This window comes from Amblyomma americanum, chromosome 1, assembly GCF_052857255.1.
Source record: "Amblyomma americanum isolate KBUSLIRL-KWMA chromosome 1, ASM5285725v1, whole genome shotgun sequence".
In the NCBI taxonomy this organism is placed as follows: domain Eukaryota; kingdom Metazoa; phylum Arthropoda; class Arachnida; order Ixodida; family Ixodidae; genus Amblyomma; species Amblyomma americanum.
Window position 1 is genome coordinate 165,732,718 of NC_135497.1, and position 15,193 is coordinate 165,747,910.

General features: G+C 50.1%; 1 protein-coding gene across 1 annotated transcript in view; it reads left to right on the top strand.

Moving 5' to 3' along the window:
* Positions 1–15,193, top strand: part of LOC144114121 (nose resistant to fluoxetine protein 6-like) — a 35,420-nt gene that overhangs the window by 1,720 nt on the left and 18,507 nt on the right. The window contains exons 2-4 of the mRNA XM_077647629.1: positions 10,381–10,592; positions 14,084–14,195; positions 14,611–14,698. Of these exons, the coding sequence (XP_077503755.1) occupies positions 10,381–10,592; positions 14,084–14,195; positions 14,611–14,698 (412 nt within the window). The remainder of the gene's footprint in view (positions 1–10,380; positions 10,593–14,083; positions 14,196–14,610; positions 14,699–15,193) is intronic.

Genomic DNA, 15,193 nt, shown 5'->3' on the forward strand with positions numbered 1-15,193 from the left:
AGGCCATCGGGTACAATTTGTCACCCCACACTCCTCTAATACGTTCGTTCTTCCCTTTGTGCCGAACGAAATTTGCTGAGCTCCACTTGCAACGCACTCGCCGCTGCCCGTGGCCCCGATTCGCAGCAAAGCCAGAACGACACCCTCGAAGCGGTGCAGTGAAACAGGAGCGAACTCTAAATTCCCTTTCTAATATATTGCTCGCATGGAAGCCTCACGCTCTCGTAAACGGGACTCCAGATGGTGCACGTGTGAAGAATTGAATTCTTCATAACGTGGGAGACAAAAGGATACATCCTTCGCCTGGCTCGTACGCGTTAAATGGCAAATAAGACGCTTGCTGCGTATTAACTGCCCTCTGAGAAGAATAAGAAAGGTAAGAGAGGAAAAGACTCTCTTTAATGCTGACTGGACAGGTTTGGCTGGCAGGTATGGCACGGCAAGGGACGCACAGAGGCAGCAGGCGCATAGTGATCATGAAAATGTAAAGAGACCCGGCTTGGAAAATAGCAGTTGCACTTCTACTAGTAGCTCATCGTATACTGGTTGTGAGGAGGTGGTATATTCGAATACAAGGCAGCAAAGCGCTGTGGGCCATACTATCGACGCCACCATTTATATATTCTTCACAATAAGTTCGCATCTGGATGAAAAATAAACGTGCATTGAAGGGCGATAGAGGAATTGAAAAACCCTCCGTCCTGCAGCCCCCTTCGGTGCGCTGCATTGAAAACCTGTTTCACGTGTGAATATTTCTGGGATTGAGAAGCGCTGCATCGGCCGTCGCATCCTGGATAAAGAAGTGAGATGCGAATTTTTCACATTCTTGCATCCTCAGAATAAACAAGTCGGTTACCTGTAATGAACGAAGATAATAGAATGCGTTTCGCTTATATTTTTCAATGTATGCAGAGAAGTTCGTATGTGGGCCAGCATCTTGTCGGCTGAAAAAAGACACTCTAGAGCGGGTACCGTCATTAAGTTCAACAGTCCTTTTCACTTGCGCGTAATAAGCTCTTAACCTTCGCTTCACCACATTCCAGTCTTGTGAAGCAAAAACAAATCTGTCTTACGAGGCGAAATGCAAAAAACCAGGGTGTGCTGTGCAATGTCAGCGCACGTTAAAGATGGATCGAAACTAATCCCGAACCCTCCAGTACGGCGTCCCTCATAAGCCAGGCGCTGCAGAGGGATGCTAAATCTCACAACCGCACCAAAGGACATATCCCGGCCCCATAACTTACAGGATATATAGCCAGCCACTCCACAAGACAGGCGAGAACAACGCCGTGTGAAATTCGCTAACGGAATGTTGAGAAGGATGGAAAACTCCTTTTGAAACCTTTGTCATATGCGGTGCTCGGTGTCATATTGCGCACTGGAAACTATTAAATGCCCGCAAACGGACGCAGTGTGAGGTCACCGGCCGGTTCAAGCAGTGCCTTTTCTCTTTCGAGCGGAAGCGAGCCGGATGTGCCCTTCGCGCTGATTTGCATCGGTGTTATGCGTGCCTGAGCAATACCGCTGTGCGAAGCGCGATCTCTCAAGCGCTGAAATATCGAGGTCCGGAGGCGGAAGGCAGTGAAGTCACCAAATGAAGGACATCTGATTTATTCATGCGATCTCGCCGCTGTAAGGACTTATCAGGTGTTACAGTTCGGGTGAAGTTTCCTTTATAGAATGTCGGGCAGCAGCCTGGCTAACGAAAGCGGAAGTAAGTCAACGATACGCTCTGAATCCTTGGCTTGGCTGATGGCAGAATGTGAAACTCAGTCTCGTGTTTTTTCTCTCTTTTTTTGTTCGAAGCAAAAAAACAACAACAAAACAAACACTTCCCACCATTCGAGACGGTATTTCTTAGAGCGTACGAGTGCTGCTCTTGATGTAAAGCGCGCGAATAAAAACGCCTCGTGTCGTAATAATTACAAAATGAAATTCAGCAGCGGGAGCAGATGTGATATTCGTGGCCAAGATTTTAAAACCAACAGAGCCGACATGCGACTTGATTTTGCAGCCATGAGAAGCAGAGAGAGAGAGAGAAAGCTTGCGGCGTCAAGCTTGCGGCCGTCATACACACGAATTTAGTGACCAAATACGGTTGTTTTCTCCGCAAATCTAAACTCAGTTCCTAAACTCTAAACACGAATACGCCTATATGTGAGTAAAAAGAAAAGAGTAAGCTGTCCCCTAGCGCACACCCTTATTTAAAAGGGTGTGCGGTAGAGGACAGTTTACTCGCTTTTTACTCCTTTCTGTTTATAGTGTAGCCGTGCCAAGCACGCTGCAGTGTAATGTGCACAATCCAGCGCGTCAGCTTATCGCCTTCTCCGAATTGTTAGTAATGGCTGTATTGGTAGCTACGTGGCAATAACGAGAAGTGACGGTGCTTAACTGATTCACGGAGACGTAAGCCACCGTTGTAATGCTCCTAAGGTTTTGCCGCGCAGCCAAATGTTTCTAAGAAAGCGGTTGTTAGTTATTCAAAAGGTACGCTGAACTGTGTTGGTTTTAGCAAAGCTGCCCCCAGGCGCCGTTGGTACAGAAGAGATGTAGTCCATTTGGGAGGGCCAGCTTGAAAGATTAGACACGGACAGCGTAGAGAGCATGACAGGACACACTTTTGGCCCTGCTGCATGAAATCGAACCAACTATAGCCCCGAACTACGCAGTCCTACTTCTACAGTAGACAGAGGCCTGCCAAAAATGGCCTCCAGAAAAGCGCAGGACAGACTTGCTTTGTGGCACGTTGATTACAAGACCGGGGGATTTCAAGCAGACGAAATCTCTGGTGAATAATTTCCAAATATATGTGGGTTATCCTACAGGCAGGCGCTGAAGTGAATTGGCATTGGTGCTTGAAAGTACGTGAAGTACAGTTCACAAAACTTTACATCACAAAAAATTTGCCGCCAGGTAGCTGCCGTTTCAGAACCAGGTAGTTAGTATACTGGAACTGAACAGTCCTTAATGAACTTTGAGAAGCGAGGCGAAGAGATGCACGAGCATTGAGGATGTGATGCCAGCCTTAAGACTGAGATTTGTCTCATCGGTCTCTCGAGACTATATGACAGCCGGTTTGAGGACTGAGCGCGGTAGCTACAATATGTGCTGGAACACATATGTATATCTAATAATCAAGCTACTATTTCGTGACTGAGAAAGCATCTTCATGTTAGTGGTCAATCTTTCTCATTACTTTTTTCTAGTTTTCTTCATAGTTTGTCTATTATAGGCGACATTAATAGCGTCTTCTGCCGAAAGCATGGATCGAAGCAGCAGCAGCAGCAGGCGTGCATATCTGCGCTGAGCCGTGACGCTTCTCGGCACAAAGCGGTCTCCGTAATAACCGCCCAAGAAGCAGGGCAATGTACAGCCCTATACATTCACTATGAGACGGTCAAAACGGTCCATTTGTCCCGCGTCGTTCACGCTCCGCGAACAGCTAGTCCAAGGACAGCAGTAAAGACGGCTTTCGCGACATCGGTGTCTTATATTTTAGCCGGCTAAGGCCGCTGGTGCGCTCTTAATGTTTGCGAGCGGTCCGTTGCCTCAATATTTAAGCCCACAAATATTCCCCTCGGCACTGCTAAAAAATTTTCACTGACGCGCAGCTTCTTTGCGCAGCGCTTTGGCGGCACGCACGCGGTTGCGCTTATTTAGGGAGATGCGCTTCTCTTTTTATTCAAGGATGGTGCTCGACTTCATGCTGCTCGCGTAGCGTGCTCTAGCTGTGCGTGGCGGGTGCCGTGATTTCAAACGTGCCGTACCTGTGCCTCCTCCATAAATGGGTAAAGGTTGCGTCTCTCCGGCGCGCGGATGAAAACGAGTCGGTCTAGTTCGAACTGCAGCTCTGTGCGCGAGGAGTATTAAGTCCGGGCTTTCGGAGAGGGGCTCGCTGTTCGCGAGGTTGCGGAGTGCGGCCGCGGAGCGTCGCCCGGCGGAGGCGTCTAACCTGTTATCGACGATGCCGCTAAGCGCGCCCGCCGGGCAGCCTTGCGCGCGGCCCGCCGGAGGCACAACCCGGCGACCGTCTCTGACGCGCCGGCGCCGCACACTGCACGCAGCCTTGAACGCGGGCCGGTCGCGTGCCGCTGCAGAAACGCGGCCGAACCCGATGATCGCTCAGAGGCGAAAGCCCATTTCTCGAACGAGGGCAGCGGTGAAGGTTGCCGGGCGTTGAAAACACGGAAGCCTGTCCTCGAGCGAGCGGAAGCTGCCGAGCTCTTCGGGGCGCCCCAGAAACAATGGCCGCGGACTCGCTGCCACGGCGGAAGGGTCCGGGGGTGCGTGGAAGGAGACGGGGGTTATGTTGAAGAAGGAATGCAAATGGAGTGGTCACGCGGGATGTGCTTCCAGAAGGGGAGTCGCATTGCGAGGACGCGGCGGCTGACGGGCCCGTATTGAGATGAGAATGGGTTCGCTCGTTCCAAAAGCAAATGCGCCGTCGAAGGTCGCTTTAATTAACGGCCTTGAAGTCTCCCCCTCTGTCAGCACCTGCTACACGATGCGAATCGTGTACGCACGTGACGCAACGCGGATACGGCGTGAGCTGGAGACGCCAGCGGCGTGGCACTCCCGCTGTGCTGGCTGGGCTAAATTGGGAGTAGGCTGATTAAAAAGAAAGCAGCCGACGTCCGTCGCGTGCAAGGTACAGCGTTCGCGCTGCACTGGAGCATGCGCTTGACTTCGCAAGGGCGGAAGACCGTTTTTCAGCGCGCAACTACTCGCGAAGGTGCGCAGCTTAGAAATGCAAGGTTTTGCCCGACAGCTCGGGCGACAGGAAGGAAAAGAAACAACAACACTGGAACGGATGCAGCGTTTGTTTGCACGGAACAACTTCGTGCGGCATGAAAGCGAAGGGTACCCCTTCCGCGGCGGCACATCGACAGCGGTGTTCGATGCTTAAACCGGGCCCACCAGTTGGGTTTCACTTCGCGTTGGCAGCGCTCCACAGACTGGGCGCGAAACAGAGAACCGAGCATGTGCTGAAATTCAAATGTCTTCTAAGCAACTCTCAAGTGGTTCAAATTAACCCCGGTGATCTCATTACTTCTTCACAGCTCATAAAAAAGGAAGAGCCTTCTGCTTGCTGTCGAGGAAAGCTATACCGTCGTTTAAGCGTTAGCTTCCCCTGCGCAGACAACCTATGGATCCGTGCTTGTGGTGCTCGAGCTGACAGCACGATGAATGTTCTTACTAGCGTGAAAGTGCGTGCCACGGGAGAAACATAGACAGGCGACACTTGGGGGCGCTAAATTTAAACGTAGGTGCATTCGCGCATCCAGCAGTTAAGCGTACAGCTGACTTTTGTACAGAAGCTAAGCGTACAGCTGACTTTAGTTCCCACTCACTGGAAAATTGCACTTCGCCGGCCTGCGAAGATTCCTCAATAAATACGGATATAGGTAAATAATTTAGTGACGTGCGAATAGTATTTTTTTTAGGCTGAATCGAACACGATAGGCTAGTTTTGCTACCGACTTTAATACAGCTAGCGTATCGACAAAGCGAATCGAATATGAATCGAATAGTGAAAGAAATGAATAGAATACGAATCGCATATTCGCGTGATTATTCGTTACTTGTGCGAATGTTAGTACAAAAGCAATATTCATACGAAACAGTGAAGCACTAGTTGTGGCTCTATAGGTCATGAAATTAAAGCTATAGCTGTCGAAAGGAGCAACACAGATTTCCACTATAGGGACACGCAACATAAAATCAGTACATTAACTGAATGACCGCCGTCTTATACACATAGGAAAGAACCTTTCGTTACTGGTGAGGACAGCCAACAAATTAGCGCCAAATCTGAGCTGATGAAAGGGACGACAGTTTGAGCCATGACTTCCGATATCGGGCACGTTAGCTCTACCTGGCAGAACCGTGTCGCGTTGCCCAATCTTGTAGGCCATATGCTCATATGAGCACTATGAATGCCGCCACGCAAAGGGACAGCGTCACGGCGCTGACCCTCGTTCCCGCACACAAAGATCGCGGCAGCAAGCTCTACGGCATCAGTGTGGGCTCTGTTTCTGGAACAGTCGTTAAAAAAAAACTACGTCATGACCCTATTCGAAATTTGTGACAACTATTACATAAATAATTAGAAAATGAACTTATTCGATTCGTTGCGAATAATTTTGAACATTCACTATTTCATTCGTTCGCCGAATCGAATGATAGATGCTCGATTCTCTATACGAAACTTTCATATATACTCTCAGCCCTACTAATTATTTATATACCGGGCCATCAGCTTCGGTGTTTGTGTCCTATATTCTTTTACGGCGTAGGTCAATAATTGTATCAGCGCTTCTGATGGCTGAAACACCGAATAAATGTGCAAACGGTTGCTTTATCGTTTTACATTGAGAACACAGGAGGAGTATGAAACATTTCTCTTGGCACTTTATCGGTAAACTGGGTGACTCCTGCAGAAACGTTCTACTGCGGCCCTGACGTGAGCCAGGTGTGCCGATGCTGCCAGGTTTCATTTCAAATTTGGTGACCAAGCCTGAATACGACTCTCGTGCGACTACAGACCATGGTTCCATCAGTCGCCAGTGCTCGCCTACCATTTGGTTCACCACCCACCGCACTGTGCGGCGTTTAATCCCGTTGGCGCCATGCCTTCGGCCAGGAGCACCGATCACTCACGCCAACGAGCACCCGCGATCCCTCGTCATTAGGCTGTCAGAAGCGCCGGCGTAATGCAACATTCTAATGGTGCCACGTTGCCTCCACTGAAAAAAAAAAGAGAAAAAAGTACCTTTCCCCCCGTCTGAAGGTTTCAAAAGCACTGTCAGTCTCAGGCCGCCGACGCAGCTGCAGACGTAATAATCCTTACCTGATGGGCAGAGCCAGTGCACCAAGGACCGAAAACAAAAGGATGACGTATCTGCTCCAAGTGCATCGCATAATTGCCGCAGTTCAGTGTTCCTAGAGTGCCCGCTTTGGGTGCGAAAATAAACGCGCAAGACAAAAGAAGCACTGGGAAAAGCTTCTTTATTCTCGACACCTTCGGGCCGCTCGACGCCAACTTTTGGTATACATATACACACACTCACATGCAGTGCGCGTCAGTTAAATATTTATTGCACGGGGCAACAAACTGCGCGAAGAATTACAAGCGGACATCAGCGGTCAAGTTATGCTCTTGGCTGTGGCGCCGGTCCTGTCCCCAGGTTGCGTTGTGGTTGTTTATCGGAAGCCAAGTAAACGTGAAAGGACCGCATGACTCGAAAAACGTTTGACCCGAGGAGCGCGCAATGAATTATTTATGGGCACTTTGTGAGTGGAGAACAATGGGGTGGAGGTGTTCGTTAAACTTACCTTTCCGTGAAATATTTACGAACCAAGCAGTCACTCCGGCGCAGTGGGGGAGACAAAGCATTGCGCAACGGCCTCCCGCCATGACGCTCGCTCCCCGCTCGCCCGAATAACAGCAGCGATGAGAGGAAAGGGCGCAAACAGCGACGCCGCTTTGTTCGGGAATGTTTTTCTCGCTTCGGATAACTTGACTGCTGGCCGACAACCTCTGAGGCACGGCGATAGACGAAGACGCCACGCGCTCCAGTCAACGCGCGCGAAAAACAGCTGCCTCCTGGTGGCGGCACAAATGGCTCCGCGGACGCCCGTGAAGGAGGAGGCGTGCAAGAGGGGGCTTCGCTCCTTTCGCGTTACCTTTGCGCGTGCAAGAAAGGCGTCGTGGCGCTGGGAAGCGGGCCCCTCAAGATATAAGTGCGCAGACCGTCCTCACCGGAAATTGCTGTGAACGCTTAGCTAACGGAGTTCGCACGACCTTGACAAGTTCGATCTTTACTCTTCTTGTAGTGAGGTCCCAAAGAAAGGGAAAGTTTATTTGCCCTTCAGAAAAGGGCTTCCGCAGCGCTGGGAATGGCGGGGGGTCGTCGCGACGTGTCTCTATTAGCGAAAGTGCCACGTGCTGCAGGCACGGACGAATCGAACAGGGCGTATTGATTAGCTGCTGTTTTTTTTTTTTTCGTGGCATGTCTCGCAAGCCACACCACTTCACAGTTCCGCACTTGTTTTCCAGGGCAGCGAAGCACGCATTGTTGACATTTATTCCCTTCACGGACGAGTTAGAGATAACTTGCGCGCCGGATGCCCAAGTCAGTGCACCTTCGTGAAGAAGGGTAATTTGCTTCACATAGCAACGCCCGTATAGGCGATCTTCTCGAGACGCTGGCTCAATATGTAATGCAAGACCTCATAACTCGATCCCTGTTTGTGTCTGATAAAACATAGAAAATTAAAATTACGAAACGAATTCGTGCCTACTTTGCTCGCATGCAGCTGCGTTCTTGAAGTCCGTCGACAGGTCTGTCGCTGTCGTTTCATTCACCCCTTTGTAAAAACCAGCCGCCCCCAGAGTGTGCGCCTAAAGCAACAACTTGCCGTCTGTTGACCTCCCCAGATAACTATTTGGCCGGGTTTGCCATTTCAAGACAACGCCGTCGCAACGCGTGGCGCAAGGTTATGCAGTACTCGGCGAAAACAAACAAGACAGAAAGTGGTTGGAGGACGACCGCACAGACAGACGACCGGTCTGAAAGCAAGAAAAGAAACGCCGTCATTCCTCCCCGTGGTAATCTGGGGCTTCGATATCGGTGGTGGCCTTGTTTGCCAGGCAGGGTTTGGCGGAACCAGTTTATGAGCTGCCGGCGGAGTTTTCAATGCCGCCGCCGCAAAGCCACTTTCAGGACCGAATGGTTTACTTTCTACCAACTCATAGATCTGCTGGGAAAAAGAAATGGCTAGCAGTTTACTGCTAAGTACGAAATATTGTGCGATAGCTCGGTTTTCTGCGGGTGGACACTGCCGTCACGTACCTCAAAGCGCGATTGAGGTGTTCACTGACCCAGGGTGGAAGTTGTGCGCCTTTCATTTCCTCAAAATCAATGGCGTCTAAACCTTCCGCTGGATTTGAGAAAAGCCCCGCCGCGGTGGCTCAGTGGTTAGGACCCTCGACTACTGATCCGGAGTTCCCGGGTTCGAACCCGACCGCGGCGGCTGCGTTTTTATGGAGGAAAAACGCTAAGGCGCCCGTGTGCTGTGCGGTGTCAGTGCACGTTAAAGATCCCCAGGTGGTCGAAATTATTCCGGAGCCCTCCACTACGGCACCTCTTCTTCCTTTCTTTTTTCACTCCCTCCTTTATCCCTTCCCTTACGTTGCGGTTCAGGTGTCCAACGATATATGAGACAGATACTGCGCCATTTCCTTTCCCCACAAAACCAATTATTAATTATTAATATATGAGAAAAGGGAAGGCGCGCAACTGCCTCAATTTGTAGGTGGACGCCACCGACTACTCACAGCGCGAATGAGGTGTCCACTGAGCCAGCGAGCCAGTTACACGTGCTACTCGAGGCTTCATATACACACACGGACACACGCCGCCGAAACCCGGGAAGTGCGGCTAGAAGTGCTTTCGCACTAGAATAATAAAGGAAGTCCAGGAGATGCAGTGACGCTCCGTCTCAGAAGTTTATCGAAAGTATTATCAGTGAAAAATTTCACGCCATCACCGTCATCACACGGAGCCTGGAATAGATATGCGGAGCTTAATTCCGAGTCTAAGATTTATGCACTGCACCATACATCCAACAATGAGCCCTACTTGCAAAAAAAAAAAAACTATTTGCGAAGTTGCGTTCCATAAAGTGACAACCGTGAGTGTGCAATGAAAATACGGGACCATCTCTGACTGTGTCCTTTTTCCTTTATTGCGAAGAGAACTGCCTTACCGAATGGGACAGGATATGCGTTTTAGTTCCGGATCAGGTTTTTTTCTTTGACACGCTAATGGCAGCTGTGGATGCTCTCCACGTCCGTGAACTTATTAAGCTAATTTAACGTTCTCTACTCTGGTGTTCTTTTGAAGTACACCCGTGTTCACCCCATACCGTCATTCCGTTCTTCAAATTGATGGCCACATTTTGTTCAGCCATTAAACGGCCAAGTTTCAGAAAAAGGTTGCAAGTTTCATCCTCGCTTTCTGCGCTGAAAGAGGCGAAAAAAGAAACATGCTCACGATGAAAGTAGCGCGAAGGACGAGCACAACACGAACAAGTATGACACGACGCGATACTTGTTCCTGTTGTCCTCATGCTTCGCGCACCTCTCATGAATTCGATTCAACGCAACCAGCTTTCCGCGCAACTACTTGCAGCGTGTGATTGCGAAACGCCAGACCCTTGTCCGAACGCCAGCCGGTTGCCGCTCTCAGCGAGCACTTGCCGGAGCAAGCCTCGCGGCCTTTGCATTTTCGTTTGGTCCAACTTATGCTAGTCAGAAAGCGGTAACTACCTCGGCGAGAAAGTTCAGCGGTGTAAGCGTGCGCCTTCCTCTTGCAGTGATCGATGCGTCGGGCAAGTACCCCACTGGCCTGTTCCAGGGGTCTCTGTCCGACCTGGGCGCCTACGACCAGTGCATCGAGACGGTGGTGCGCGACGAGTACGGCGGAGAGAAGGTGCGCGCCCAGTATTGCAACGTGCACATCAAGTTGGGCAGCGACATGTCCTTCTTCGAACACGTGGACGACGTCCTGCGTCTCTCGCACCGCAGGGTACGTAGCTGGTTGCTGCACTCTGGTCCCGGGGAGTGACCCGCTGCACACCATTCCCGAGCGTGCGAGCGGCGAGACGACCTCTGCCGTTATAGATCAATATTTGTTTCCGAGAGCACGAAGAGCATACTATCACTGTCTGCGTGGCAGCGCATGATCAGTTAGGCCTTTTTTCGAGCCCTATCTAAGCAACTTCTAACTTCTACGGGGCACTCGGGAACAGATCACTCACGCCCTCTCGACAAGTGTGCTGGGGGCTGCAGGTAATTAACATTGTCCCTTCTTTCATAACTGCGAGAACCCTTCAGCTGGCGTCTTTCGATGGTGACGAAAGGATCTTGTGCTGTAGGTTAAACAGCTGTAAAAAATTTGCTCGCTTCCGCGAAGCAAAGTCAGGCGAAAGCGGGGAGCCTCTCTTGGAAAGGAAAAGCTGGCCTCTTCCTCCCAGGTACAGGCTCCTCGCTTGCTATAGAACGGAACAGTGAGAGCTCGCGCAGGCAACGTAGGTTCACAAACTGCTACCAGAATGAGAAGCAGTGAAACAGTAGGCGCTGGACGCCCGGATTATTGCTGTGACGGATAGCCAATGTCACGTACAAACTCATGGTGGTAGGGACGAGGCTTGGAACCCGGCACTGTTACCAGACTGCGTGCGAGGGCGGCGAACACTACCACATGGTGGCTGACTGCGTGAAAAAACCCGGGGCCTGATTCCCAAGGCTCTACGCATGCCTTCACGCGCAAGATTGACTTGTGATTGGCCATCGGCGCTTAGCTATCGACTCGTTGGAATTTGTGACCTGCTAGTGCACGGGCGCTGGCTGGCTGCAAACCGTCGCCTTACGCACATACAGGTTAATTAATTTAGAAGCCTAGAACGCAAATCTTGTTGACAGGTCATCATGAAACACGGCGCACAGCAAGAAGGGACAAACAGAACGAAAAGACACGCCGAAAGCAAGCGCATAACCAGTGAAGTGAATCAGAAAAATCCGTTTCCGGTGAGCGCATGCTCAACTGAAGCGGACAATAGAAGGCATACTTATTCTACACATTATGCGATTGCTCAAATGTGTAAGGGAATCCCCCAAGGTTGAGTAGATTCGTAATAAGGGAGTAAATACTCATTGACATCCATCCGAGCGCAGCCATACGGCTACAAAGGAAAGCTATACAGCTTCGTCAGAAACTTCGAAGTTGAAGAAAAATTCGTCCTGGCCTGGGGTTCGAACCTGGAACCACCGCTTCACTGGAGCAGTCGCTCAAATGCGCTAATTGCGACGGCTAGCATATGGTAGGGTGAGAGCGAATTGGTCAGTAAATCGATATGGGAACAGTGTTGCTCAAATGTTTAGCGGAATCCTCCAAGTGGAGTAGATTTGGAATAAGGGAGTAATTACTCATTGACATCCACTATAGCTCAGCCGTATGGCTATACAGATACACAGCTTACGGCTATACAGCTTACGGCTACAGAGCTATACAGCCATACGGCTATGCACCTATACACCTATACAGATTGTAGCCTTATGGCAGCGCTTGGGTGGATGCCAAAGAGTAATTACTCTCTTATTGCAATATTTGATTATTTCATGGGAGCTCAGAACTGCAAAAACCTTGTAGAAACTTAAAAATGGTGTGCTTAGAGTCGCGTTGTACGCTACACGTGTTGCCCACTTCGTCCTCCAAGGTATTGGCCCAGCAGAGGAAAACAAAGGTGATCTATCGGGAAGGTAGCTAGGACAGGCATCCGATCCGCTGCATCTCTGATTCCGTATATCATTTCGCCAAGCAGGAGCGGCGCCACCACTGCTTTAAAAATTGCTCAACGACACCACTCTCCTGCGTTGTCATTTCACCGCGTGTTTTTCAGGTGAACTATCGCACTGGGTCGTTTGCCAGAATGAATTAAGACAGAAGTCTTGCATATTTATGTTTTATGCAACCTTAGATAACTTTTTTAGTTACAACAGGCGCGGCTGGTTGAAATGGGCAATTTGTGATGCAACGACCGCTGATCTCCACTGCAGCTGTCGTCACAAAGAGACGTTTTGTTTTCATTTTCGCTGGTGCTTAGCTGGCCGCTAGTCACAAGTGTGTCACTTTTACGCTTCTTATGGCGAACGTTAGTCAACGTCTGTCCATGCGGCATTTCTGCTTCGCTTACTCAGCAGTCATGACGCGAGAACGCTGCATTGATCTTTCACTTATCTGCGTATCTGACAGGGGCTAGTCGCCTACTTTCCCCACTTAATCTCTGCACCGGCGGAAGCCCATTACGCCCTTCCAACGCTACACGTCGCCATCGCAGTTTGTGATCATTATATTTATTACTTTACGCTCCCCGCTTCGTGAAAGCGACCCTGCGCTAGCGGACCGTAACCGACCGACCTCCGCCGCTGACGTGGCCGAGTTCGTCTGCTCGAGTGAGGAGGAGGCCGGTATCGGTTTCCGACCTTGGCGCCGTATCAAAGAGGGAAGGAACGGAGCAAAATGCCAAACAGTGGCGAGAAATACCCGGTGCGAAAGTGTGCCTTCGAAGTGTGTTTTACCGCCGACGAACTACCGCGCCGCTTCCCGGTACCCGTTCGTTCATTCAAAAACGGTTACTTGAAATCCCGGTGCAAGGGACGAATTGCGCGCCTCGACTGAAACGGGCTTCCCGAGGAGCCTCGATTGTTTACGCGACGCCCATCGTGTGAACGCGCCCTTGCGATTATTTTCTCGGTGTCTTTCTCGAAGAGTCCCCGAGTTGCGAGATGCTGCAAGAGAGATAAAAAGAAGTTCCTGGGGGAAAGAGGGGGTTGCGGCTGTGGCCAGATCCGGGATGGTTTTTCGAAGCAAGCGCTACGCTACAGCGACGAACAAGCATGCAATATTTTGTTGGCGCTGCAAAGGAGTCATAAAAAACAAGACGGAAGCTGGCATACTTTATACATTATTATTACAGGAAAATGATTTGATGGCAGATACAGTTTGTTTCATTCTATCCTATTCCATGCGTAGTTACTATCCGTCGCACCGAGCGACGAACTCTTTGCTACAGCGAAGGTGCGGCAGCGTTCGGGTCTATGAAGTAAAAGATTGGCGTAGAATTGTAGCAGCGGTCGTTTTAAAATATCAGCTCTCGTTTTTTTTTTTCGCTTTTACGCTCAACAACACGACATTTTTGCTTAGTAGAAAGCCAACTCTTAATTGCGATCGCAATAACCGCACGGTTTTGCACGACCACTCCACATAAGGTTTGTCAGAACCCTTCAAAGTGCGAAGCCGGCATACTGCAATGATCCTTGCCAATAAATTATTTTCTGTCGCCATAATCGGATCCTATAAATGGCGGTGGAGCTGCGGATCTATAGACCTGTCGACGAGGAGTGAGAACTATCGAAATGGAACAGTATTCGCCTAGAGTGCCTTTGCTATCCCACCCAGGAGATGATGCCTAAGAACTAGCACTTTACATGCTTCTTTCTTTTTTATCTTTCTTTCAGACGCCGACGTTTTCTAGGTTCCAGAACAGCGAAATCGTTCATGGCGTCAAAATTGGGCTTTGCATAGTGCAGGAGTGCACACCAGAAGACATCGAAGCAGTCGCCAATGTTTGTAAGCGACAATTTTTCTGCCTGTTGTCTTCTAGCTATCGACTTTATCTTTGCGCGCTAACACAGCATACCGGGCATTGTGCGACTAGGGTTGTGCTTGCCCACGTATATACATTTTTTTTTTCACTGGACGTGTTCCGAGAACGCTAATACAAAGTAACAAAAAAATAACAGAGACAAAGCTAAAAGCCATACAAACCGGAAGGCCTAAATACACTGCGCTGAAGACATGCAACCAGGTCATATTTGTTGCGATTGCAAATGCTCTCACGTTGCTCAAAGCACCGCCTTCGTGTATAGCTGGCAATACTTGTCGCTCCCACGTTGCTAGAGTCGGGGCCACTTCCTGCCAAAAGCGCGCAAGAGAGGCGCAAGCGAGAATGTTCCCTCAGCACGCGAGGATTGCTCTTTTGCAGTGATTGTTGCCGGGGATACCAAGGTCAAAGTGACGGACTGCGTAACCAACGTGCCCCCAGAGATCGACACCACGCAAGCAGTGATCATGTAAGTCTGCGAAGGTCTCACGAAGGATTAGCGGCATTCGCGGGCTTCCCAGCGTGGCTCGGAATACCACGGAAAATTTTACACGTGCCCCGATGAGCTAGTCGTGTGAACTGGCCGCATACACGCTCAGCGGGCAGCTTGCCTTGGAGAGCGCAGTTTGTTAAACAAGGGGTCTTGCGCGAAGGGAGCTGTTTCTTATTCTTTTCATTTCACGTGGCTCGGCAGCGACTGTGAGCGTACAGAGGTGAATAGACACTTTTAGTTGGGGCGTACGCATCTCTTACTGCGTTGCGTACGCTGTGAATAGTGTAAACACGACACATTTAGTTGGCTGTGCCGTAGCGTGCCTCACGCGAACGCGTAAACAGTAGTGCCATCTAGTGACAAGACGACAAAGCACATCAACGCTCGGTTGAAGGAATTTTCATCCTTGATAACTGATAACTAGGGTGAGTGCATTGCGAGCCTTTTTTTGTTCCAAGAAGAAAAACTGTG